This window comes from Carassius carassius, chromosome 14 (genome assembly GCF_963082965.1).
Source record: "Carassius carassius chromosome 14, fCarCar2.1, whole genome shotgun sequence".
NCBI lineage: Eukaryota > Metazoa > Chordata > Actinopteri > Cypriniformes > Cyprinidae > Carassius > Carassius carassius.
Genome location: NC_081768.1, coordinates 16,491,173 through 16,511,954, shown reverse-complemented (window position 1 = coordinate 16,511,954; position 20,782 = coordinate 16,491,173). Strand labels below are relative to the sequence as shown.

Sequence of the window (20,782 nt, the reverse complement as noted above, 5' to 3'; positions counted from 1 at the left end):
ATAGTCTATCCTGGTCGTTTTCAATACTCGCAATTCCAACTCCGGACCAGAGACAGTTTTGTCTGGACTCACTACAGTGATTTTGACGGAACAAGATGGTTTTATACTGCCAAGGGCGTGGTAGCTCGTACCAAGGGGTATGGTGAGCTGGAAACTGCTTACGTCACCTGCCACTGCTTACGTCACTTGCCACCGCAACATCCAATAGGAAAAATCAACTGCAGTAGCCACCGTTCAACCTGAAGAGGGCAGCACTCAGACGTTTTTACACCATATATTGTAGAATTAAAACAATTTATGCTCAAATGTCAAAAAAGTTACTCGAATCAATGAACAGCACTAATAAAGCCCCATTCTTACAGATCATTAACTAAAAAAAGTTGGTTTAGGGTTTAGTTACTCTTTAAGTGATATAATTTTAAAATACCAAGCAACTTAAATGAACAAAATGTTTTTACTGTAGCATTTTTAAGTTTTTAGTGTAGTGTTTATAAACATTTTGTGTGTATTAAAATATGTGTTAAAAAAGTATCAATAGATTGAGGCTGTTTTGTGTGTGTGTCTGCTCTTAGAACAGAGGGAGAGAGAAGAACATGAGGAGGGGAGCGAGGAGCGAGAGGAGGGCCAGGACTCTCCCATCCCATCAGGAGATGACATTCATCTCTACGGCAACCAGACACACCAAGGAGGGACAGGTCAGTGAATGTGTGTGTTTGCGAGCGAGTTCAGGGTGGGCTGGCAGTTAGACCCAGAGCTGTTGATTAGCTCTGGAGATGCTCAGGTTAGCAGGTCAGCTGTTGGCATGGCAACAGTCTCAGGTGCGCTGTGATTATGTCGTGGCACCAAACCCACACACGGTGACAGGTCACCTGTTGTCACTCAAAACCACACAAAGTCGTCTTCTCTTCTCTCTGTCCTAAGTCTCTGCAGGAAAATGTAATCAAAGATGACAATTGAAAAATATACAAAAAACTGTGGAAACCGTTGACTTCTCCATTGTAATTTACAAAAGGCCAAATAGTTGCTTTTATACCACTGATAAACATTCTGTTAAGTCTTCAAGGAAGAATGGACATTGTTTTGGAAAACAAATGTTATTGCATTCAATATTTCTCATCATCATTCATCATTGTTTTGTGTCTATAAACTTTACTGCTTATTGATATAACTCTATTTTTAAACCAGACACTAGCAGTTCAGAAAGTTGCCATTAAAGTTGTCTATGTCCATAATGAAGGTTCACCAGACAGCACAAAGAGAAACGTTTAGCTACAGTATTCAACAAAGGTCAAAATAAATAATGAGAAATAATAATATATTGCAGTCAAAGACACTGAATTACAATTCTCAGAGGACTGAATTAGCCAAAAAACAAACAGGCAGTTTGTCTGGTAAGAGATGATAATACCATAATGTACAATGCATATTTACCTAACCTTTTCAGGTAAATCTAGTCCTGTCCGAACAAAGCTTTTGTTATCTCTCATAAATCTGTACGTTGGATGAGTTCCACAGCTGCAAAAAGGTGTGTTTACAAAAACTTAAGTACATAAGTATCAATGAATCATATGCCAATGAATCACATGCTCCAAGGTTAATTGTTGATTCTGGTCCACATCTGGAAAAAAAATTAGATCTTCATAATAGCAGCTCTGATTATATTGTATAACTTGTTTTTACCAATATTGCGATTGCAGTTTAATATGCAATTGTTTTTTTAAAGCTCTTTATGTTCTGAATTATTAAACAAAGACGAGCTAATAATCATTGTATAGTATGTCCAATACAATATTAGATAGATTAATCAGAAATGTTCTTTTTCTGTAGGCCAGGCCTATGCTACAATGAAATTAGGTTATGCATGAATTGATATGAATGACATGAACTACAGTCACAGCAGTATATAGACTGATTTGTTGAACTTCCAACCTTGTAAGCATGTAATAATTATGACAACATAAAGCACTGACAAATAAGCCTCACAAGTCACACAAACTAAAGTAGATTGCAGAAATATAAAAACAAATCCTTTGCTTTACCACACTACTTTAGGTAATTCAAAAACACTGTTATAAACATATGTAAACATGTGGATTGCACTTTTTAAACACTGTTAACGTTTAATAGTGGTTCTCAAAAATCTTGGTCGCTCCAAATAATTTCAACAAACATTATGAAAAATTAATGCTTTTTTTATTTAAAAAACTTACAGGGAAAAGACACCTGCATCACTTGAAACACTGAAAAATGGTAACACTTTAGAATACTGTTTCTTACTTACGGCATAACTAATAAGGAATTACTGAAGAACTAACAGATAATTATTAATTAACACTTAACTCACTACTGTTAACTACTAAGGAAGATGTGTTAATTAATCAGTATGTATACAATATTATGATTGTGTTAAGTAACAGTTAGCTAATCAATAACTAATGTATTCTGTCATACCTCCTGAAGAACTACTATTAATTATCTACTAGTTAAGGTTCAAGAAAAATAACGATGAAGTAACTACTAATAAACAGTTATACACAATTAGATTGAATTGTGACCCTTTCATATAAATGTTATTAGCAGAAGTAGCAGTAGTTTGAAAATGCAATATTATTAAATGCAATACATTTTATCGATGATTTGTCTGTGTAGTGAATTGTATTGTGAGAAATCGGCTTCCGATAGGAACCCCACCACCACTCCTGTGCCTTGCGATAACTTACCTTAGTTTTCTTATATTTTATATACAGTACTGTATGTGTGCCTCCTCAGCATATACCACATGATCTATTCATTAAATTCCTGTATGTAAGGCAAAATGAAAATACAGTTAACCAATTAGAAATTAATAAATAATTATCCAATAATTCGGCAGGACGTTATTATCGAAACTCAAACATTAGGCCTATTCTAAAGTGAAAATATTGCGAACCCGTTAGTAATTAATAAAGAATTAACAAATAGTTCTGCAGGACCTATTTCACACCTGAAACAGTAGGCCTATTCTAAAGTGAAAATATTGGGAACCTGTTAGTAATTAATAAAGAATTATTACAAATTCCTCAAGAATTACTTAGAACCTGAAACAGTATTCTAAAGTGAAAACATAGGGAACCCATTAGTAATTAATAAATAATTATCAAGTAACTCTGCAGGACCTATTTCACACCTGAAACATTAGGCCTATTTTAAAGTGAAAATATAGTGAGGCCTTTAGTAATTAATAAAGATTTATCAGACAATTCCAAAGGAATTATTTCGAACCTGAGACAGTATTCTAAAGTGAACCTATTAGTAAATAAAAATTGCTACATCATTTTGACTTAAATCAAACGTACACTCTAAAAAAAACTATAAAAGTAATCATAAACTTTGTGAAATACATGACAACTTGTTTACGATCTATATTTAAGATGAGAACATTCCTTAAAACAGCATATTTTATTCAATTTTAACATGTATACTGCCCACAATTAAACTAATTGAACAAACATTTTATAATCAAAAGTTAAACATTTATTGTAGAAGCAAACAAAATGCATAATTTATTTCCATTATAGGTTTATAAGTGGGCTGTAAAAAAAAGTTGTTATTGTTAACTGTTCAGTAGTAGTTATTTCATAGTTATATTTCTTGAAACTTAACTAGTAGATAATAAATAGTAGTTCTTCAGGAGGTATGACAGAATATATTAGTTATTGATTAGCTAACTGTTAATTAACACAATCATAAAATTGTATTACATACTGATTAGTTAACACATCTTCCTCAGTAGTTAACAGTAGTGAGTTAAGTGTTCATGAATAATAACTTGTTAGTTCTTCAGTAGTTCCTTATTAGTTATGCCGTAAGTAAGAAACAGTATTCTAAAGTGTTACCAAAAATAGCATAGAGAGAATAACTGTTATGATCATTATTATTATTATTATTCTTATTTTTATTTATTTTGGGTTTCATGCTGTTCGCTAAGGCATAGGACACACAAAGGCTTTCCTCCTCACCAACGACATTTAACACCGTGTTTACACAGGAACAGAGTGGCAAAATACAGTAAAACCAATCACTGACGCTGTCTTTACTGGATGTGGTGCAACAAAACCCAACATTAAACTGATGCCTTGTTCTATTTATGACATACTGACACAAAGTTAAATGATTTGCACTGGTCACTTCGTCGCATCCAGTGAACAGTAGAGCTGTTGCGGTTCAACACATAACTGTATCATCCCGTATTGACACAGTAAGTGAAGCCGAGAGCAAGATATGCCTCGTCATATTTTCTGCATTTAGTTTTTAAATGAACAGCATCTTCCTGGGTCTGTGTGACATCATCTATGGCTTTCTCTTCCCTTTCACTAGCTGATCCATCTCCCATCTCCCATTACATCCTTTGGCTTTTAACTGTTTTATTATTTTCTTTTTCTGCTGATGGCCTGTCCACCCCACACTTTGAGAACCACTGTTTTAGAAAGACTTAAATAAATAAATAAGAATGTACAGTACAGACCAAAAGTTTAGACACACCTTCTCATTCAAAGAGTTTTGTTTATTTTCATGACTATGAAAATTGTAGAGTCACACTGAAGGCATCAAGGGCTATTTGACCAAGAAGGAGAGTGATGGGGTGCTGCGCCAGATGACCTGGCCTCCACAGTCACCGGACCTGAACCTATTCGAGATGGTTTAGGGGTGAGCTGGACCGCAGACAGAAGGCAAAAGGGCCAACAAGTGCTAAGCATCTTTCGGGGAACTCCTTCAAGACTGTTGGAAGATCATTTCAGGTGACTGAAGCTTGAAGCTCATCAAGAGAATGCCAAGAGTGTGCAAAGCAGTAATCAAAGCAAAAGGTGGCTACTTTGATGGCTAATTAAAAGGTGGCTAATTTTCAGTTGTTTCACACTTTTTTGTTATGTATATAATTCCATATATAATTCCACGTGTTAATTCATAGTTTTGATGCCTTCAGTGTGAATCTACAATTTTCATAGTCATGAAAATAAAGAAAATTCTTTGAATGAGAAGGTGTGTCCAAACCTTTGGTCTGTACTGTATATATATATATATATATATATATATATATATATATATATTATTTTAAGGTCGAAGTCTTCAGTAATGAAATGCACCGAAACACTGTTACTGCTTGAGTAATTTCAATGTGCCATTTTGAAGTACATTGATATTATATACGCTTTCAAACATTTACGCATGTATCGTGCCAGTGTTGACAGGTTTTCACAATAGAACCCACCCAATTGCTACTCAAAACTAGCCCAATCATGTTTCGACCCCCCTCCCCACTGGTACTCCAGGGGGTAAAATACCATGCTGTGGTCCGCACCGTGGACTTGGCAACACTGTAGCGTGACAACTTGATGCTTCCTCTGAAGACCGCACTTAGATGTGTATGACTTAAATCAGTACTGAATAGACTGATCAGTGTGTGTCATCAAAGTACTGTGAGAGGGCGAACGTCTCCTTATGCTTTTTCTCGCCGTACTTTGATGTCATACATGGATCGATCTTCAAGTCCAGTCGAACAAACGTCTTTACTCTCACGTGTCACGTGACCAAGTGTAATTGCAGCCTCTGCGATTAATAAAAAAAGTTTTTTCATATTGCGATATTATCACAAATGTAATTAATCGTTCAGCCCTATTTGTTATACTACAGTATTATGCTGGCTTATAAATGACTGCTAATGGATCTAAACATAAATATAATTTGTATTTTTTTAGGGTTAAAAAGTTAATCTGTCTTTGATGAACAATGAAACTGCACTTCTTCATTACATGGAGTTTAGCTAATCACAAATCATTTAAATATAAAAGTTTTATAGATATAGTTGGAAAAACCGCCTGTTTAATATGGATCAGAAAGAGGATGGAAAATGCTTTTGGTGCAAGAAACCTCTAGTAACATTATAATTGGATGTTAAAGGGGGAAAATATGATACTATATAACCCCATTTAAAGATTTTTGCCACATTTACTGTTTTGCATAACTGAAAACATTTGAGATGTATAGTATCTTATGGATGATGTAACATATGGATTATTAGGATTGCTATTTGCCCTAATGCGCTGCGCTGTTGAAAGTGAGCACAGCTTCAGTAATATCACTAGACAGGTGACCCAGAATTAGACAAGCAAATGTTCTCACTCTGTTTACTCAAATACAGTTAGTTCTGTTTTAAATTCTCTTTTCTGCGTGAGTGACTCCTGCTGTGCATTTGGTGGGCTCACATTAGGATGAGTGGGGTTTGTTCACATGTTGTCTCATCCGGTCTGATGTTCTGTCATCTTCAGCGCACAAGCCGTCAGCACTTTTCTAGATTAAAACGTACTCGGTTACTAAACGTAACCTCGGTTCTCTCTAGAAGAGCGAACGAGTACTGCGTCTTAGCTAAGACGCTACGGGAAAAGTCTCTTTTCACGAAATACTGAAGCAAAAAATTGTCCTTAATTTTGTATTTTTGTAAAGCGCATTTGCAGCAGTACACAGCCATTGGCGAGACGGCTCGTTCGCTCATTGGCTTGTTCTGCGGCAACTGCACAGCCTATCGAGCGCGGGCTGATGCAACATCAGACCAATAGCTTCGCGCCCTTCTTGCCACTTCCCGCCGAAACGGGTGTGGCCCAACCTATAAAAGGAGCTCGAAAAGGCTGACTCACCTGATTTATTTCATCGCCGAAGCGAACCAGAGTGAATCGTGCGCACGGCAGAGAACGCAGTACTCGTTCGCTCTTCTAGAGAGAACCGAGGTTACGTTTAGTAACCGAGTACGTTCTCTTACGAGAGCTATCTCGTACTGCGTCTTAGCTAAGACGCTACGGGAACCCAATGTAAAACGCCGTGCACGCAGGGATCACACACCAATAAACCTGAAGCAACGCCCAGGATTTACAGTGCACAGTCACCTGAGGGACTCACAGAGAGTCCAGGACAGAAAAGGGAAAAAGCCCTCCGTCCTATATCTAGCAGCATCCGTAGATGCGGCAATATGACATCACACTCGCTTTGAGCTTGAGACACAGGCTCTACAGCCCCTTTGCTCAACAGTTTTGATATTTCGGCCCGAAGTATGTGTGCTACTTCTGATTTGACCGTAGTTTCGATGCGCGCTGAAAAGCGCGGAGGGCGTCGAAAAAAACTGTAGCGAGTAGCCTCTCTTTATAATGCCTAGCACCTAATCCGATACCCCTGGAAGCGCTGACCATGCATCTGCATGAATGGCTAAGGGCTGGATGCGAAGCGCGCTCTGTTGACCGGGCAACGGCGGCGCTCGGGTGTGCTGCGCATTTGAGGCGGCGAGCGCGCTGATCACAGCGGGCAGATCGCTCCTCCTCGACCCCGTCCCAGCGCTTAACCGACTGGGGGAAGGCTGAGCAGGTCCCGTGGGACTCGATATGTTTGCGAGTGACTGTGGGCTGCATATGCCACTTTCAACTCGCTGTCTGCCTGTGCAGAGCGTACGTGCACGGGCCTCGTTTTTACAGAAGCCACGCGCCGTATGTGACATAGTGTATGTGGGCACTGGGGAGTGGGCACGTTTACTATGCGGCGCGCTCGACCGATCTGTGTTGATCTTATGTGCGCGAGCCCTGTGTGCAGGGCTGTGCTTACATGTGGAGATGGGCACTGAGGAGTGGGCATCGTCACTGCATTTATAGCACCATCGGCCGTGGCCGGACGAGCGTGCACGGGTTTTGTTTTTTACAGAAACCACATGACGCGTGTGACATAGTAATTGTGGGCACTGAGGGGTGGGCACGCTTACTATGCAGTGTGCGCGATCGACTTGAGTCGCTTTTATGGGCGCAGGCCCTGTGTGCAGGGCTGTGCTTACATGTGGAGATGGGCACTGAGGAGTGGGCATCGTCACTACATTTATGGCACCATCGGCCGTGGCCGGACGAACGTGCACGGGTTTCGTTTTTACAGAAACCACATGACGCGTGTGACATAGTGATTGTGGGCACTGAGGAGTGGGCATGTCTACTATGTAGTGCGCGTGATCGACTTGAGTCGCTTTTATGGGCGCGAGCCCTGTGTGAAGGGCTGTGCTTATATGTGGAGATGGGCACTGAGCAGTGGGCATCGTCACTACATTTATAGCACCATCGGCCGTTGCCGGGACACCAGAAATTACACCTTTTTCGGGAAATATCTGGGTAGCCGTGATAACGGTTTTCGTGTGCAGGCAAGCGGGCAACCGTACAGGCTTGCGCATTGCAAAAAACGCTGAAACAGTCACAATCTCTGGAACTGAAACAGCGGCGCGCTTAGGTGAGAGCCCGGCCACAGCGGAACTCGTACACCGGCGCTTCGATGAAGCAGCCATCGTGTGTAGTGCCGATGCAGCGTCATGCAGCATGCATAGATGGCTTTCCTAGGATGGCTTCGGGGCTCCCGGCCTCACCGTAATCCTCTGCCGCGGTCCCCGCGGCGCGGGGCGACGGCCGGTAGAGCGAGAACGGGGGTCTCGAGCTGTGTTGCTGAAGCTGTTGTGATAACGGCTTTTGTGTGCAGGCAAGCGGGCAACTGTGCAGGCTTGCGCATTGCAGAAAACGCTGAGACAGTCACAATTCCTGGAACTGAAACAGCGGCGCGCTTGGGTGAGAGCTCGGCCACAGCGGAACTCTTACACCTGCGCTTCGATGAAGCAGCCATCGTTAGTAGTGCCGACGCAGCGTCACACAGCAGGCTTTAGATGGCAACACCGCTTTTGCCGCCGTCCAGCAGAGGGCGGACAAAGGTGCGTCGCTATCGCCTGTTCCACTGGCGGAAGTAAGTGGTAGTTCCTGTTTTTAGCATCATCAGTGTGGAGAATGCTAGTGAGACAGACGAACGGGTTCGCGCTGAATATGGAGTGTTCCAAGCCTTCGCCACCTCTTCGTGAAGCTCAGGAAGAAATGAGGCGGGCTTTGAGAAGTACGCTCATCCGAAAGGGAAATACCATCCAGCCGAGAACGAGAGGGGGGGCGCTGGTGCAAACCACTCGCGGCCGAGACTCATCGCGGCCAACACGAGCATTCGCCCCGGCTCCTTCTCGATGTCAGCTCGTCTGCTGGGCTTCTGAGCAGAAGGCGCGAGATCCTCGGAGCTCGCCCAGCCCTCACTGCCCGAAGCTAGCAGAGAGCGCGTGTCCTCTTCCTCCGACGTGGCCCTGAGATCGACTTCCTCGGACAACGCGCCGGCAAACAGCGGGCGCTGCCCACCGGGAAGCAATGCAGGGGGGGCCGGTGAAGCAGGGCGAACCGGCGAGCTCGGTTGAGCTAAAGACGGTTGCGGAATCCGCGAAGGAAGGCATCTTAAAAAAGACGCGAGCTCTTTTACGAGTGTGTGTCGCAGGGCGAACACACACACACACATAAAGAACAGCTTGGATATAACAGAATTGAAAGGATATAGGCGCCGGATAGCGCAGCAGGAACGGCAGTGGAAGGCAGCGATGCCAGCAGCTTCAGAATGGCCCGTCCTGCTGATGTGCTTTCTCAGACGGCGCTTGCTTCCTCCGTGATCCAGCGATGCGTGAGCTTCGCTGAAGAGATGAAAAATCAGGTGAGTCAGCCTTTTCGAGCTCCTTTTATAGGTTGGGCCACACCCGTTTCGGCGGGAAGTGGCAAGAAGGGCGCGAAGCGCCCTTATTGGTCTGATGTTGCATCAGCCCGCGCTCGATAGGCTGTGCAGTTGCCGCAGAACAAGCCAATGAGCGAACGAGCCGTCTCGCCTATGGCTGTGTACTGCTGCAAATGCGCTTTACAAAAATACAAAATTAAGGACAATTTTTTGCTTCAGTATTTCGTGAAAAGAGACTTTTCCCGTAGCGTCTTAGCTAAGACGCAGTACGAGAGAGCTCTCGTAAGAGAACCAAATTCCACTCCTCTGACATACTGCTTAGAGTTTCACGTGCACGCACGTGTGTGTGTGTGTTTGTATACACAGGGCCTCCAAACTTTTAAGTGATCATTTCCATGATTTCAGCAGTTGACCACAGCGAACACCCAGCCATGTTATTGAGCAAACTGCTGGGTTTTTAATGCTGCTTGATTGCTGGGTGCAAGGCAGGGGCGGCGATATATAATTACACACTACAAAAATAAAGCAAAACAAATATCACCTAATATAAGATCAAATGACGTCTAAACCACTCATTTTTCTGAAGTAACCAAGTCACACACCGGTTCTAGAGGGGAGCATTTCTTTTGCCTACCTTGAGCCCAGTGAGTTCTCATCAGCATCCTGTAAAATAGCATAAATGTGAGGAACACGTGTCCTTCTTAGCAGCACTATGATTTGCCGATTACTCTTTTACAAATTTGACTGAATGTGTCAGACTGGAGAAAATGGATGGATTGATGTCAGAGTAATAGCTCATCCACTGCCATGGCCAGTGTCTGTTCTGAATTAGGGGTCGACCGATATGTGTTTTCATGGCAGTTGCCTGAACCAATTATTACAGATCAAGTAGGCCAATAACCAATATTTTGAACCGATATATATGTCTGGTGTAAAAATGATAATTAATGTCAGAAAGAAGAATAAATAGGGCTCTGACAAAAACTACCTTCCCTGTTGTTAGATGAGTGTAGTAATTCCACACGATACTTCTTACTCTTGTATTCCTCGGTCTTTTGACTGAAAATGTTTCCTTGGCCAAACCCCATTCCACAGCCATACCCTTCACACACAGTTTTAAAGCAGTGTTTTTTTTTAGGTTAGGAGCACCTTCTGATCAATAATCAAAAAATCTGATAAATCAGATCCTTCCTAATATAAGGTGACATGTGACACCTTAAAGTGACTTACAGGGGTATTTTCTTTTTACCTTTGCAATGCCATCATTTTCATCTGTCAATTAAAAAAAATATTTTTATAAGCTTTAAAATTTCTATTTAAAACAATATAACAAGTAAAATAAGACTGTCAGATTCTGTTTCTGTCTTATGTTGTGTTTTGTTCCCCACATGCTCCATGTTATGTTTATTCCCATATTTGGTCTTCCTGTTCCTTCTGCCTGATTGTTTCCAATTTGATTCCAGGTGTGTCTTGTCTTCCCCTGATTAAGTTTTGCCCTTAAGGAGTATTTTGTCCGGTATTCATCATCTATCCCCGTGTGGTTATCCTTGTTGTAAATAAAGTCTGAGAATATTCTGGAATCTCCTTCGTCTCCTCATTCCTTCACAGTAGACACACTGTGACAGAATACCGGACCAAAACAGAATGTAACTGGAAACCCTTCTCCCCGTTTTGTTTCCATCTTTGAAAGTCTTTTGTTTTCTTGTTTTCTTGTTTTCCCCCCACGATCATGGAAATTGCTGCTCGTTTCTCCGCCTTAGCCCGCAGAGATCTCCCCTTCGTTGAGTATGCTTGGGAATTCTGCAGGCTCACTGTGGCGATGGCGTTGGACTCGCTGTTCTGGCTTGGGGCTAATTACCATCACCCTGTGGACCTCCTAGACACCACAGGACTTAGCTGGAGGGAAGGGATCCTCAGATGCCTGGAGAGCTTCTTGCCCAGATCCAGAACCAGTCTGCCATCAAGCTCGCTGGCCGTTCATCAGTCAAGTCCGCCGGCCATTTTTCAGGCAAGCCTGCAGGCCATTCACCAGTCAAACCCGTCGGCTGTGGCTCACTCAAGCCCGCTGGCTCCCTTATTCACCCGTTAACAAAAGAGAAGGACGAGGAGAAATGGATGGCTCATGGCCTTTTTTTCTTGCCCGTGAGCGCTCCTCAGAGCTCGCTCCAGTGTCAGCCCCAGCCTCTGAGTTTGTTCCAGTATCAGCTGTAAGTGATTTGACCAGATTCGAGAGATTGCTCTAGCCCCAGAGCAGCATCAAGACAGGGATGGAGTTCCCGCTTCCAGCCCAGTGAGGGCTCCTATTCCTGAGATTAGCCCACGGAGGGCTCCTGTTCCTGAGTTTAGGCCACGGAGGGCTGTGGTTCCTGAGATTAGCCCACAGATGGGTACTGTTCTTGAATTAGGCCCTGAGAGGGATTCATGGTCCCTATATCTGGCCCACGGAGGGCCTCGGAATTCGTAATCTTACCGAAGTATGGCCTCCTGAGTTCCCTACTCCGCCATGGCCTCCTGGGTTCCCTATTTAGTTCATGTTGCCCTGAACTGCTGGATCCACTGTGGAGGCCTGCTGTCCCATGTCTGTCCCGGGGTTTCTCCAGAGCACACCCCCCCCCCCCATTGGATGTTGTGAGGCGTGAGGACGTGATGTTTCAGACTCTGTTTCAGTCTTATGTTGTGTTTTTTTCCCAATATGCTCCTTATGTTTATTTGTTTATATTTGGTCTTTCTGTTTCTTCTCCCTGGTTGTTTCCAGTTTGATTCCAGGTGTGTCTCGTCTTCCCCTTATTAAGTTGTGTTCTTAAGGAGTGCTTTGTTCTGAGTTCTTAAAGGGTTAGTTCACCCAAAAATGAAAATTATGTTATTAACCCTCTGGAGTCAATTAACGCGGATAGGCGTTATGAGTCATTTTCTCCTGATAACCCCGAAAAGAACTTAAATTACACTTTCAGTTTTAATCGTACAGATAAGAGCAATACATCAATCGAATCTGTAAAGGGTCAACTTTTTTTTGGATACAGACATAATAACAACAAAACTTTGTGCACTTATAAAATAAAGATAACAAACAAGGTGTGCTGTCTGCAGCCTTTGTCTGCGCTGATCTTCATTTACAAACACGTCATTAAAATGAACTGTAACTCTGTGAATACTCAACGAAGAGACATGAGAGAGATATCTATGAAAGCATGACATGTATACTTTTAAACTTAACAAGTGCTGCCGAAAACAAATATTCTGTGATAAAGTAATCCATATGAAAACAAGGCGATGTCCGTTTTTCACGTCTCCATTATATCTAATGTGACCACGCCCCCACGCTGAACGCGCTATTCAGATTCAAACTGAAGCGCGCGGCTTGAATACGCCCACACAGAAGAAAAAGCAGCGAGACTGTTCTTCAAATTCTTTTATTTTACTGTTTGCTTCGCGATGAGAGGAATAAGACATAATTCACCCTAAAAAGATGTGATGTGGTTGAGGATTTGAGAAATGGATTTCCTCAGAAAAAAAAGAATGAAGTCCTCTATTCAGCAGAGATCATAAACATGAGTAAGACTCTTTTTATTTATTTATATACTTGTACTAGTTTTCACATAACGTGTAAACATTTTACTAGTTAGACTTTTTCCAAACTATAATTCCTGACTAAATGTATAATTAAGTGAAATATTATGAAGTTTCAATAACAATATGCAATACTATACCATTCAAAAGTTTGATGTAAATAATATAAATGTAACAAATAAATGTAACTGTAACAAATGTAACAATAAATGGTGTTCTTTTAATTTATCCCCCCTAAAAAACCTGAAAAATATTCTCAGCTCTTTTCAACATTAATAATAATGATAATGATAATAATAATAATGATGATGATAATAATAACAATAAATGTTTTTTTGTTTTTTTTTTGTAGAAAATAAGATTGTTAAAAGGATTTCTGAAGGATTGTCTGACTGGAGTAATGATGCAAAAAAATTAGTTTGAAAGTCACCTTTGATTGTTAATAAACTGTTTAACTGCTCCCCCAAGTGGATATTAAATTATGTTGTGGGATAATTAAATATATTCTAAATAAACTACAAACATCAAATTATATAGATTTATTTTATTCTCACCTTCTTTCTTGTAACACCTCCCTCTCAGTGACATAGCTGACTCAAAGGCTCATTATGCAGCTCATTATGCAGGCCTTTGTCTTCTCAGGTGTAAATCACAATGATATTAATGATAGTTGACGCCTACTCGCATATAACTTTTACCAACAAAAAGTGTCTTAGAAAATTTAAATCAATATATTGTTTTCTGTGAGTGAGTAAACAAGATGATTTTCACATAATTTAGAAAGAAAAATTCTAGGCTACAAGCTCCAGTTCTCAAAAATCCCGGGGACCATTGTTCTTTATGTGTTTTTTTGCCTTATTCAAGTGTTTTAACATTTTTAGTTTTTCACTAACGACGCATAACACTTTTTTTCTCAAAAACACAATCATTGTACATACATGCATTTCACATATTATTATAGCACAGTTTGTGCTAAATACAGTAAGATTAGACTTTACCCATTTAGATATTTATAAGAAACTGAAAAAAGCACAAATGTCAGGGCATGACAAAACTTCTCCAGGCCCCAAAAATACCCTTAGATTCCAGAGGGTTAATGACTCACCCTCATGTCGTTCCAAACCCGTGAGACCTCCGTTCATCTTCGGAACACAGTTTAAGATATTTTAGATTTAGTCCGAGAGCTCTCAGTCCCTCCATTGAAACTGTGTGTACGGTATACTGTCCATGTCTATGACTATGACTATGACTTTCAGCATTGTCTTCTCTTCCTGGTCTGTTGTGAGAGATTTCAAAACACAGCAATTTAGTGATATCCAGTTCGCGAACGAATCACTCGATGTAACCGGATCTTCTTGAACCAGTTCATCGAATCGAACTGAATTGTTTGAAATGGTTCGCGTCTCCAATAAGCATTAATCCACATATGACTTAAGCTGTTAACTTTTTTAATGTGGCTGACACTCCCTCTGAGTTAAAGGGATAGTTCACCCAAATAGCAAAATTATGTCATTAATAACTTACCCTCATGTTGTTCCAAACCCGTAAGACCTCCGTTTATCTTTGGAACACAGTTTAAGATATTTTAGATTTAGTCCAAGAGCTCTCAGTCCCTCCATTGAAACTGTGTGTATGGTATACTGTCCATGTCCAGAAAGGTAAGAAAACATCATCAAAGTAGTCCATGTGACATCAGAAGATCAGTTAGAATTTTTTAAAGCATTGAAAAAAACATTTTGGTCCAAAAATAGCAAAAACTACGACTTTATTCAGCATTGTCTTCTCTTCCGTGTCTGTTGTGAGAGAGAGTTCAAAACAAAGCAGTTTGTGATATCTGGTTCTAGAATGAATCATTCGATGTAACCAGATCTTTTTGAACCAGTTCACCAAATCGAACTGAATCGTTTTAAACGGTTCGCGTCTCCAATACGCATTAACCCACAAATGACTTAAGCTATTAACTTTTTTAATGTGGCTGACACTCCCTCTGAGTTCAAACAAACCAATATCCTGGAGTAATTAATTTACTCAAACAGTACACTGACTGAACTGCTGCGAAGAGAGAACTGAAGATGAACACTGAGCCGAGCCAGATAACGAACGATAGACTGACTCGTTCACGAGTCAAGAACCGGTTGCATCAGTTTTCGGATAACCAGTACTTCTTTCGGACAGTTCGATTCAATAAACCGGTTGAAGAAAACGGTTCACCGGTTCTTTTGCGCTCAACGTAATGGCATCATTGGCGATGATTGCCCTTGATTCAAGCCTTCGGTTTACCCAGCGCTCATAACACTAGCACAGAATCAGTTCAGAATCAATCACGAAAAGAATCAGTTTGGTTCAGACGCTCTGTGTGTCAGTTTGCTTCACGCTGAATCACACATCATCAGCTCCTCGGTTCTCGAATCGGATGCGTCTGACAGAAACGGTTCTTGACTCGAAAACGAGTCAGTCTATTGTTCGTTATCTGGATCGGCTCTGTGTTCATCTTCAGGTAAGTTATTAATGACATAATTTTGCTATTTGGGTGAACTATCCCTTTAACTAATGTTAACACATGACCCTAACTGAAGAATGACCACAGCATTAAGTGCATGGCATAACCAACTTAACATTTTACAGAGTTTAATGTAGCAATGTGGTCGCTCAGTTTTTCAAGGTCAGTTTTAATCATGTAACTGTTAATAGATTTGAACAAAGAAATAAAGTGTTACTACGCACAGGCCGTATTGATTGCAAATACAAAAACAAGACGAGTACAGAAAATGTGGTACTTATTAAAATAATCACTCTTTACTTAAATATATGAACACAGAAAACAGCTTTTAACGGGTTAATATAACGTTTCCCATTTTATGACTAGTAAAATAATGGCAACTTACTCTGATGAACAGGCTCTCCTCGGAGTAGCTACAAGCAATACGTCTTCTTCATGTGTGACAGGTGTCAGCGTTAAGGCACAATACTGCCACCTGGGAGCTCAAACAGGGTCTGGCGCTGGAGTATTTACATGTGGTGTTATCATAAGAGAACTGTTCATTTTAAATATTGTGTTTATCGCTAATACCGGTATATCGTCACACACTAAATTAACATGATATCGATAATTGTTGCTTTGAATATCATGGTTATCGTCAATACCGGTATACAGTATAACGCGGCACCCCTAGTGCCAGTGTTGTGCTGAATTCTGCACCCCAGCCAGATTATGCATCTCCTCTTTGAAATCGCTACCTGATTGCCTAATCCCAACCCCACCCCTAACCTTTACCCCTCCCACACACCTACTCCTAAACCAGGGCTGCATCCGAAAACTGAAAAATGCTGCATTCGGAGGTCACATTCCAAGGTCAGGAGACATCAAGGCACGTCCAAATTCAATGTTAGCTTAAGTTCCTATCTCCTCAGATGTCTTCATCTGGCCGATTTTTGAATGCAGCATAGATATATCCTTGGCTGCCTTTAATTTTCCACAATCCTGTGCATTCCATTCTGTGAGAGTAAAGCCAAAAAATAAAGATGGTGTCTGAAAGTTGAGGTTGGTGGTCAGTTTGCGTGTAAATGAATGTTTTTGATCAACGTTTTCCACTTTTTATGTCATTTCTAGCGAGAAATGAATATTGCAGTAATGAAATATCCACTTAGTTTCATGAGGTGCTTTCGTGCAAAAATGCTGCCTGCAAAGTCATTGCCTGATACGGCAGCGAGGCAGCAAGTCACCTGCCTAAGATTTTTCGGATGCAGCCCAGTGGTAAGCAAGTTTCATTCCTAGAGAGCCCCAGTCCTGCAGGGTTCAGCTTCAACCCTAGTCAAACACACCGTAGTGATGGAAAACTTTGATCTCTGAGTAGTATTATGTACTGTTTATCATACTGCACCACAGTACTATATTTCTGATAATTTCTTTAAGCTAACCCATCCCAAACTTATATTTTGACGGGTTGCCATGAGGAACTTTTAAGTTTCTGTAGCCTATGTAAATGATATGACAATAGTTTTACTCAAATATAACTGTCAAATGCTCATGAAGTGACACTCAGAGGGAGTCAGAGAGTTTCTGGAGATGTTGTTCATGTATTTATGTCCTCATGTAGAGAAGCTGAAATCACCGTGAGCATTGCATGCGTTGTATGCGTTGCCATTTACATACACAGAGACATGCAAAACATACTGGAGTCATATTCAAATACTATTTTTGCAGCTTAATATTTACAGAAACTAGTCCATATTGTGACTCTATTTAAGTGTACTGACCTACTTTTGATTAATTCATTCAAACGACATTCTGCATCTTACAGTAAAGTCCATTCATATGACTGGATTCTTTGATTCTGTCCGCGTTTTCAGCATCGCAGAAATCATAAATAATAGATAATAAGTCATACTGTGACGAGAACACTGGATTCTCAAAAGTATGTGAAATATTTTAAGTTCACAGTACAGAATCTTTAAAATGCGTCAGAGAGCTTTACACACCGGTATGTTATTGTGGTGACATTTCCACACCCCAAAACGTGCCGCTGAACAAAACAAACTGTAATTGGTTGTTCGAAATGTAGCCTCGTGAGTGGGGCTTGGACAAAGAAAGCTGCCATGGATTCTGCCATCAGTCTGAATGTCTGGCTAAGTGAGACTTACTGATGCATGGTCACTGAAGCAGCTCCAGTTAGCAAGCGCTTTCAGAGTGAGAGTGAATTCCGCATTGATTGGTCGGACTAGTGACTCCAAACAAATCAGATGGTCAGTGGGAGGAGATTTCTTTAGGCCACAGAGTGGTGAGTTCTGACAGGCTCCATCAGAGCCAAATAGTGTGTTTCAAAATAAATTTTATCAGCAAATTGATTTTGAAAACAACCGATAATGATAATCATTAAAAAAAATGCTTAATATCGGCACCGATAATTGTTCAACCCCTATTCTGATTTTTTAGTTTAAAATTAATTCGAATTTCTTGAAAATCAAGAAATTAAGTGAGTGTGTAAGTGAGCTGGTTTTTAGCCACCATGCAGTTTGTTGAAATTAAAAATTCATCACCAAGCCCACAACTTTCTCCACACTCTCAGTGCTTATTGAGGGTTTGATGGAATATGTTTTTCATTGTATTATTGTAGTCATTATTATTGAAGACAAAAAGTTATTTTATTTGTGTTGTGTTTACTGCATTATTTTAGTGTCCTGTGTTACTCTGATGGTGTTTTTTCTTTGTGTGCACTATCTAGAGTATTAGCCCTGTTTCAAGGTCACTTGAACTCTGATTGATTAATAAAGAAATGGCTTTCTAATAAACTATCTGTATTATTATAATGGTTATCAGCACATTTTAAAGATAAAAATCAGATTTGTCAAAGTTGCTTGATATTTTAACATTATATCAGGTTTTTATTTATTTATTTATATACTTATAAATTAAATTACTTACTATTTACTGTAATTTCTTGTCAAATAAATGGAGCCTTTTTTTAAAACATAAAAGAAAAATCTGAAATTTGAAAATAAACCCAAACTTTTTGAATGATAAAGTATATACAACCCTACATACATTATTATAGTTTGTATAAGGTACATTTCCAAATTTTAACCATGAAACTGTAAACTGTGGAACATGATTTTACATTAGACTAAATAAGTAAACAGAGAGAGAGGCTTTGGCTAATCATTTCAGACCACAGGGGTGAACATATACAGAACGTCTGACTATTAACAGCCTCCGGCAAACCATTGATGCTGGTTTGATTGGATGTTTTTTTGATAACTGCCTAATTGCTGAATTCTCTTTGGATTAAGGTTTGCACCATTGTAGTTGGAGCTCAATTAATGCTGCCTTTTATCTTATGTTAATACAGTGGTTTCGAGTTTTATACCCGACAACTCACTGAGCTTTAATTAGGCGCTTAGATAATGCAGTACATTTCAGTTCAGCATGATGTGACCTCAATTGTTAAATGTATATTGCGTACTTATAAACATCTGAAAATGCAGATGAAAAAAATGGAAAAGCGAAGGACAGAAGGACAGTAGAGGAGAGAATAAAATGTCCCATTTCACGTGGTGACTATAAGCCATTAAAAGGTTTGAGGGGTTATGTAACCTTATTAGTTTAACACATAGACTTACCTCTTATTAAAACCCAAAGTTGTGCTTTTAAAGTGGTGCTTTTATTCTCAATTTTCCCCTTTTAATCCCAAACCCATCTGAAGGCCTGTTTAATCTTGGAGCTAAGGCAACGGAGGAGTCAGCCGCGGGTCGTGGTAATCCTGCCTGAATATCTCTTTCAAGGGGCAGGACTTCTTGCGGGCCACGCGCATAGGACTGAGGGATTTCTATTTGATAAAGGCTTTATATAATCTCTATATGGAGGAGGACGTACCATGCAGCAATCACTCGAGGGTTTCAAGCTCAACCTGCAAGCCTGAGGACAAAACCAAACATGAATTAAGCAAATAAAGGACAGGCAGGGACACGGCGACACATGAGTGTACACAAGTACATCCCGTCCCTTGAGAGTTTGAATGATGCTCATGATCCATGGAGTATGCTGTGATGTATTTGGCGGTTACTAATAAATTTGTGTAAATATTTATATCTGTATATTATAGTCTATATATTATATTATAGTCTATATACTAATAGATATTTTGTTTTGTATTCAGGGACTGAACTGTTTCATAGCAGATATTTTGTGATGTTGAGTTAAATTGAGGAGATCACAATGTGGCTCACTGATGCAGATGGCTTTTATGTTCATTGTTTTTTTGAACAATTTTATGCTATCAGAGTGTTCTCTTTGAAACTAGTCATTCTCTTCTTAAAAACTCTAAAAGCTGTTTCATGATGCTTGTTGTTTTGGCACACAGTATTCACCCCTCAGGCCTCCTCTTCTCTCTTTCCTACAGAATCTGATGTCCATGGCTGTGTGCTGCTTAACACATCTCGAAGGGTGAGACTTTTCATTACGTCCACATGCCAAACAGATCTTATAAGATGCATAGTCACCATCTGAGGTTATATGCACACCTGTGACTGCCCGTTAATTGAATTCTGTATTGATGCACCATACAGTGGCATCCATGAGTATGAGACCTCTTTTTTTAAATCTGGTGTTTTTTTCATTTAAATATGCAAATAAGAATGTTTCAGGGTTAAATTTTTTTAAAGCAAATCTTATGATATAAAACGCTGAAAAAAAACAAACATACTGGATAACATTATCAATCAGGTTTTATCTAACATTGTAACATTCTGAATTCTGCATTGTAAAATTAATTTGACTTCTTTTTACTCAAATTATTATCCGTTATTTTAATTCTGCATTCTAAAATAAATGTTTTACTTAAATTATGAACTATTCACTCAAATTGTTATGCTGCTAATTTAATCTGTAATGAAAAGTGTTGTAAAAAATTAGACAATAATCCAAAGTTGAGCATCAGATACATACAAACAAAAGGTTCTAACAAACCAAATAACACTGTAATACACAGTTTCCAGTGACTTATTCATGAGTGATCCCAAGGTCATGGAAAATATGGAAATATCAGGACATTTTTTTTATTTATTTTTTTTATTTTTATTTTTTATTTTTTTTATTTTTATCTGTCCAATTTGAGTGAAACAATCTTTCAAGTTCATTTTA

General features: G+C 39.9%; 1 protein-coding gene across 6 annotated transcripts in view; it reads left to right on the top strand.

Annotated features, from left to right (window-relative positions):
* Positions 1-20,782, top strand: part of LOC132157169 (solute carrier family 4 member 11-like) — a 91,674-nt gene that overhangs the window by 24,587 nt on the left and 46,305 nt on the right. For all 6 annotated transcript variants that reach the window (XM_059566384.1, XM_059566386.1, XM_059566387.1 and 3 more), the window contains exons 3-4: positions 573-695; positions 20,043-20,086. In XM_059566384.1, the coding sequence (XP_059422367.1) occupies positions 573-695; positions 20,043-20,086 (167 nt within the window). The remainder of the gene's footprint in view (positions 1-572; positions 696-20,042; positions 20,087-20,782) is intronic.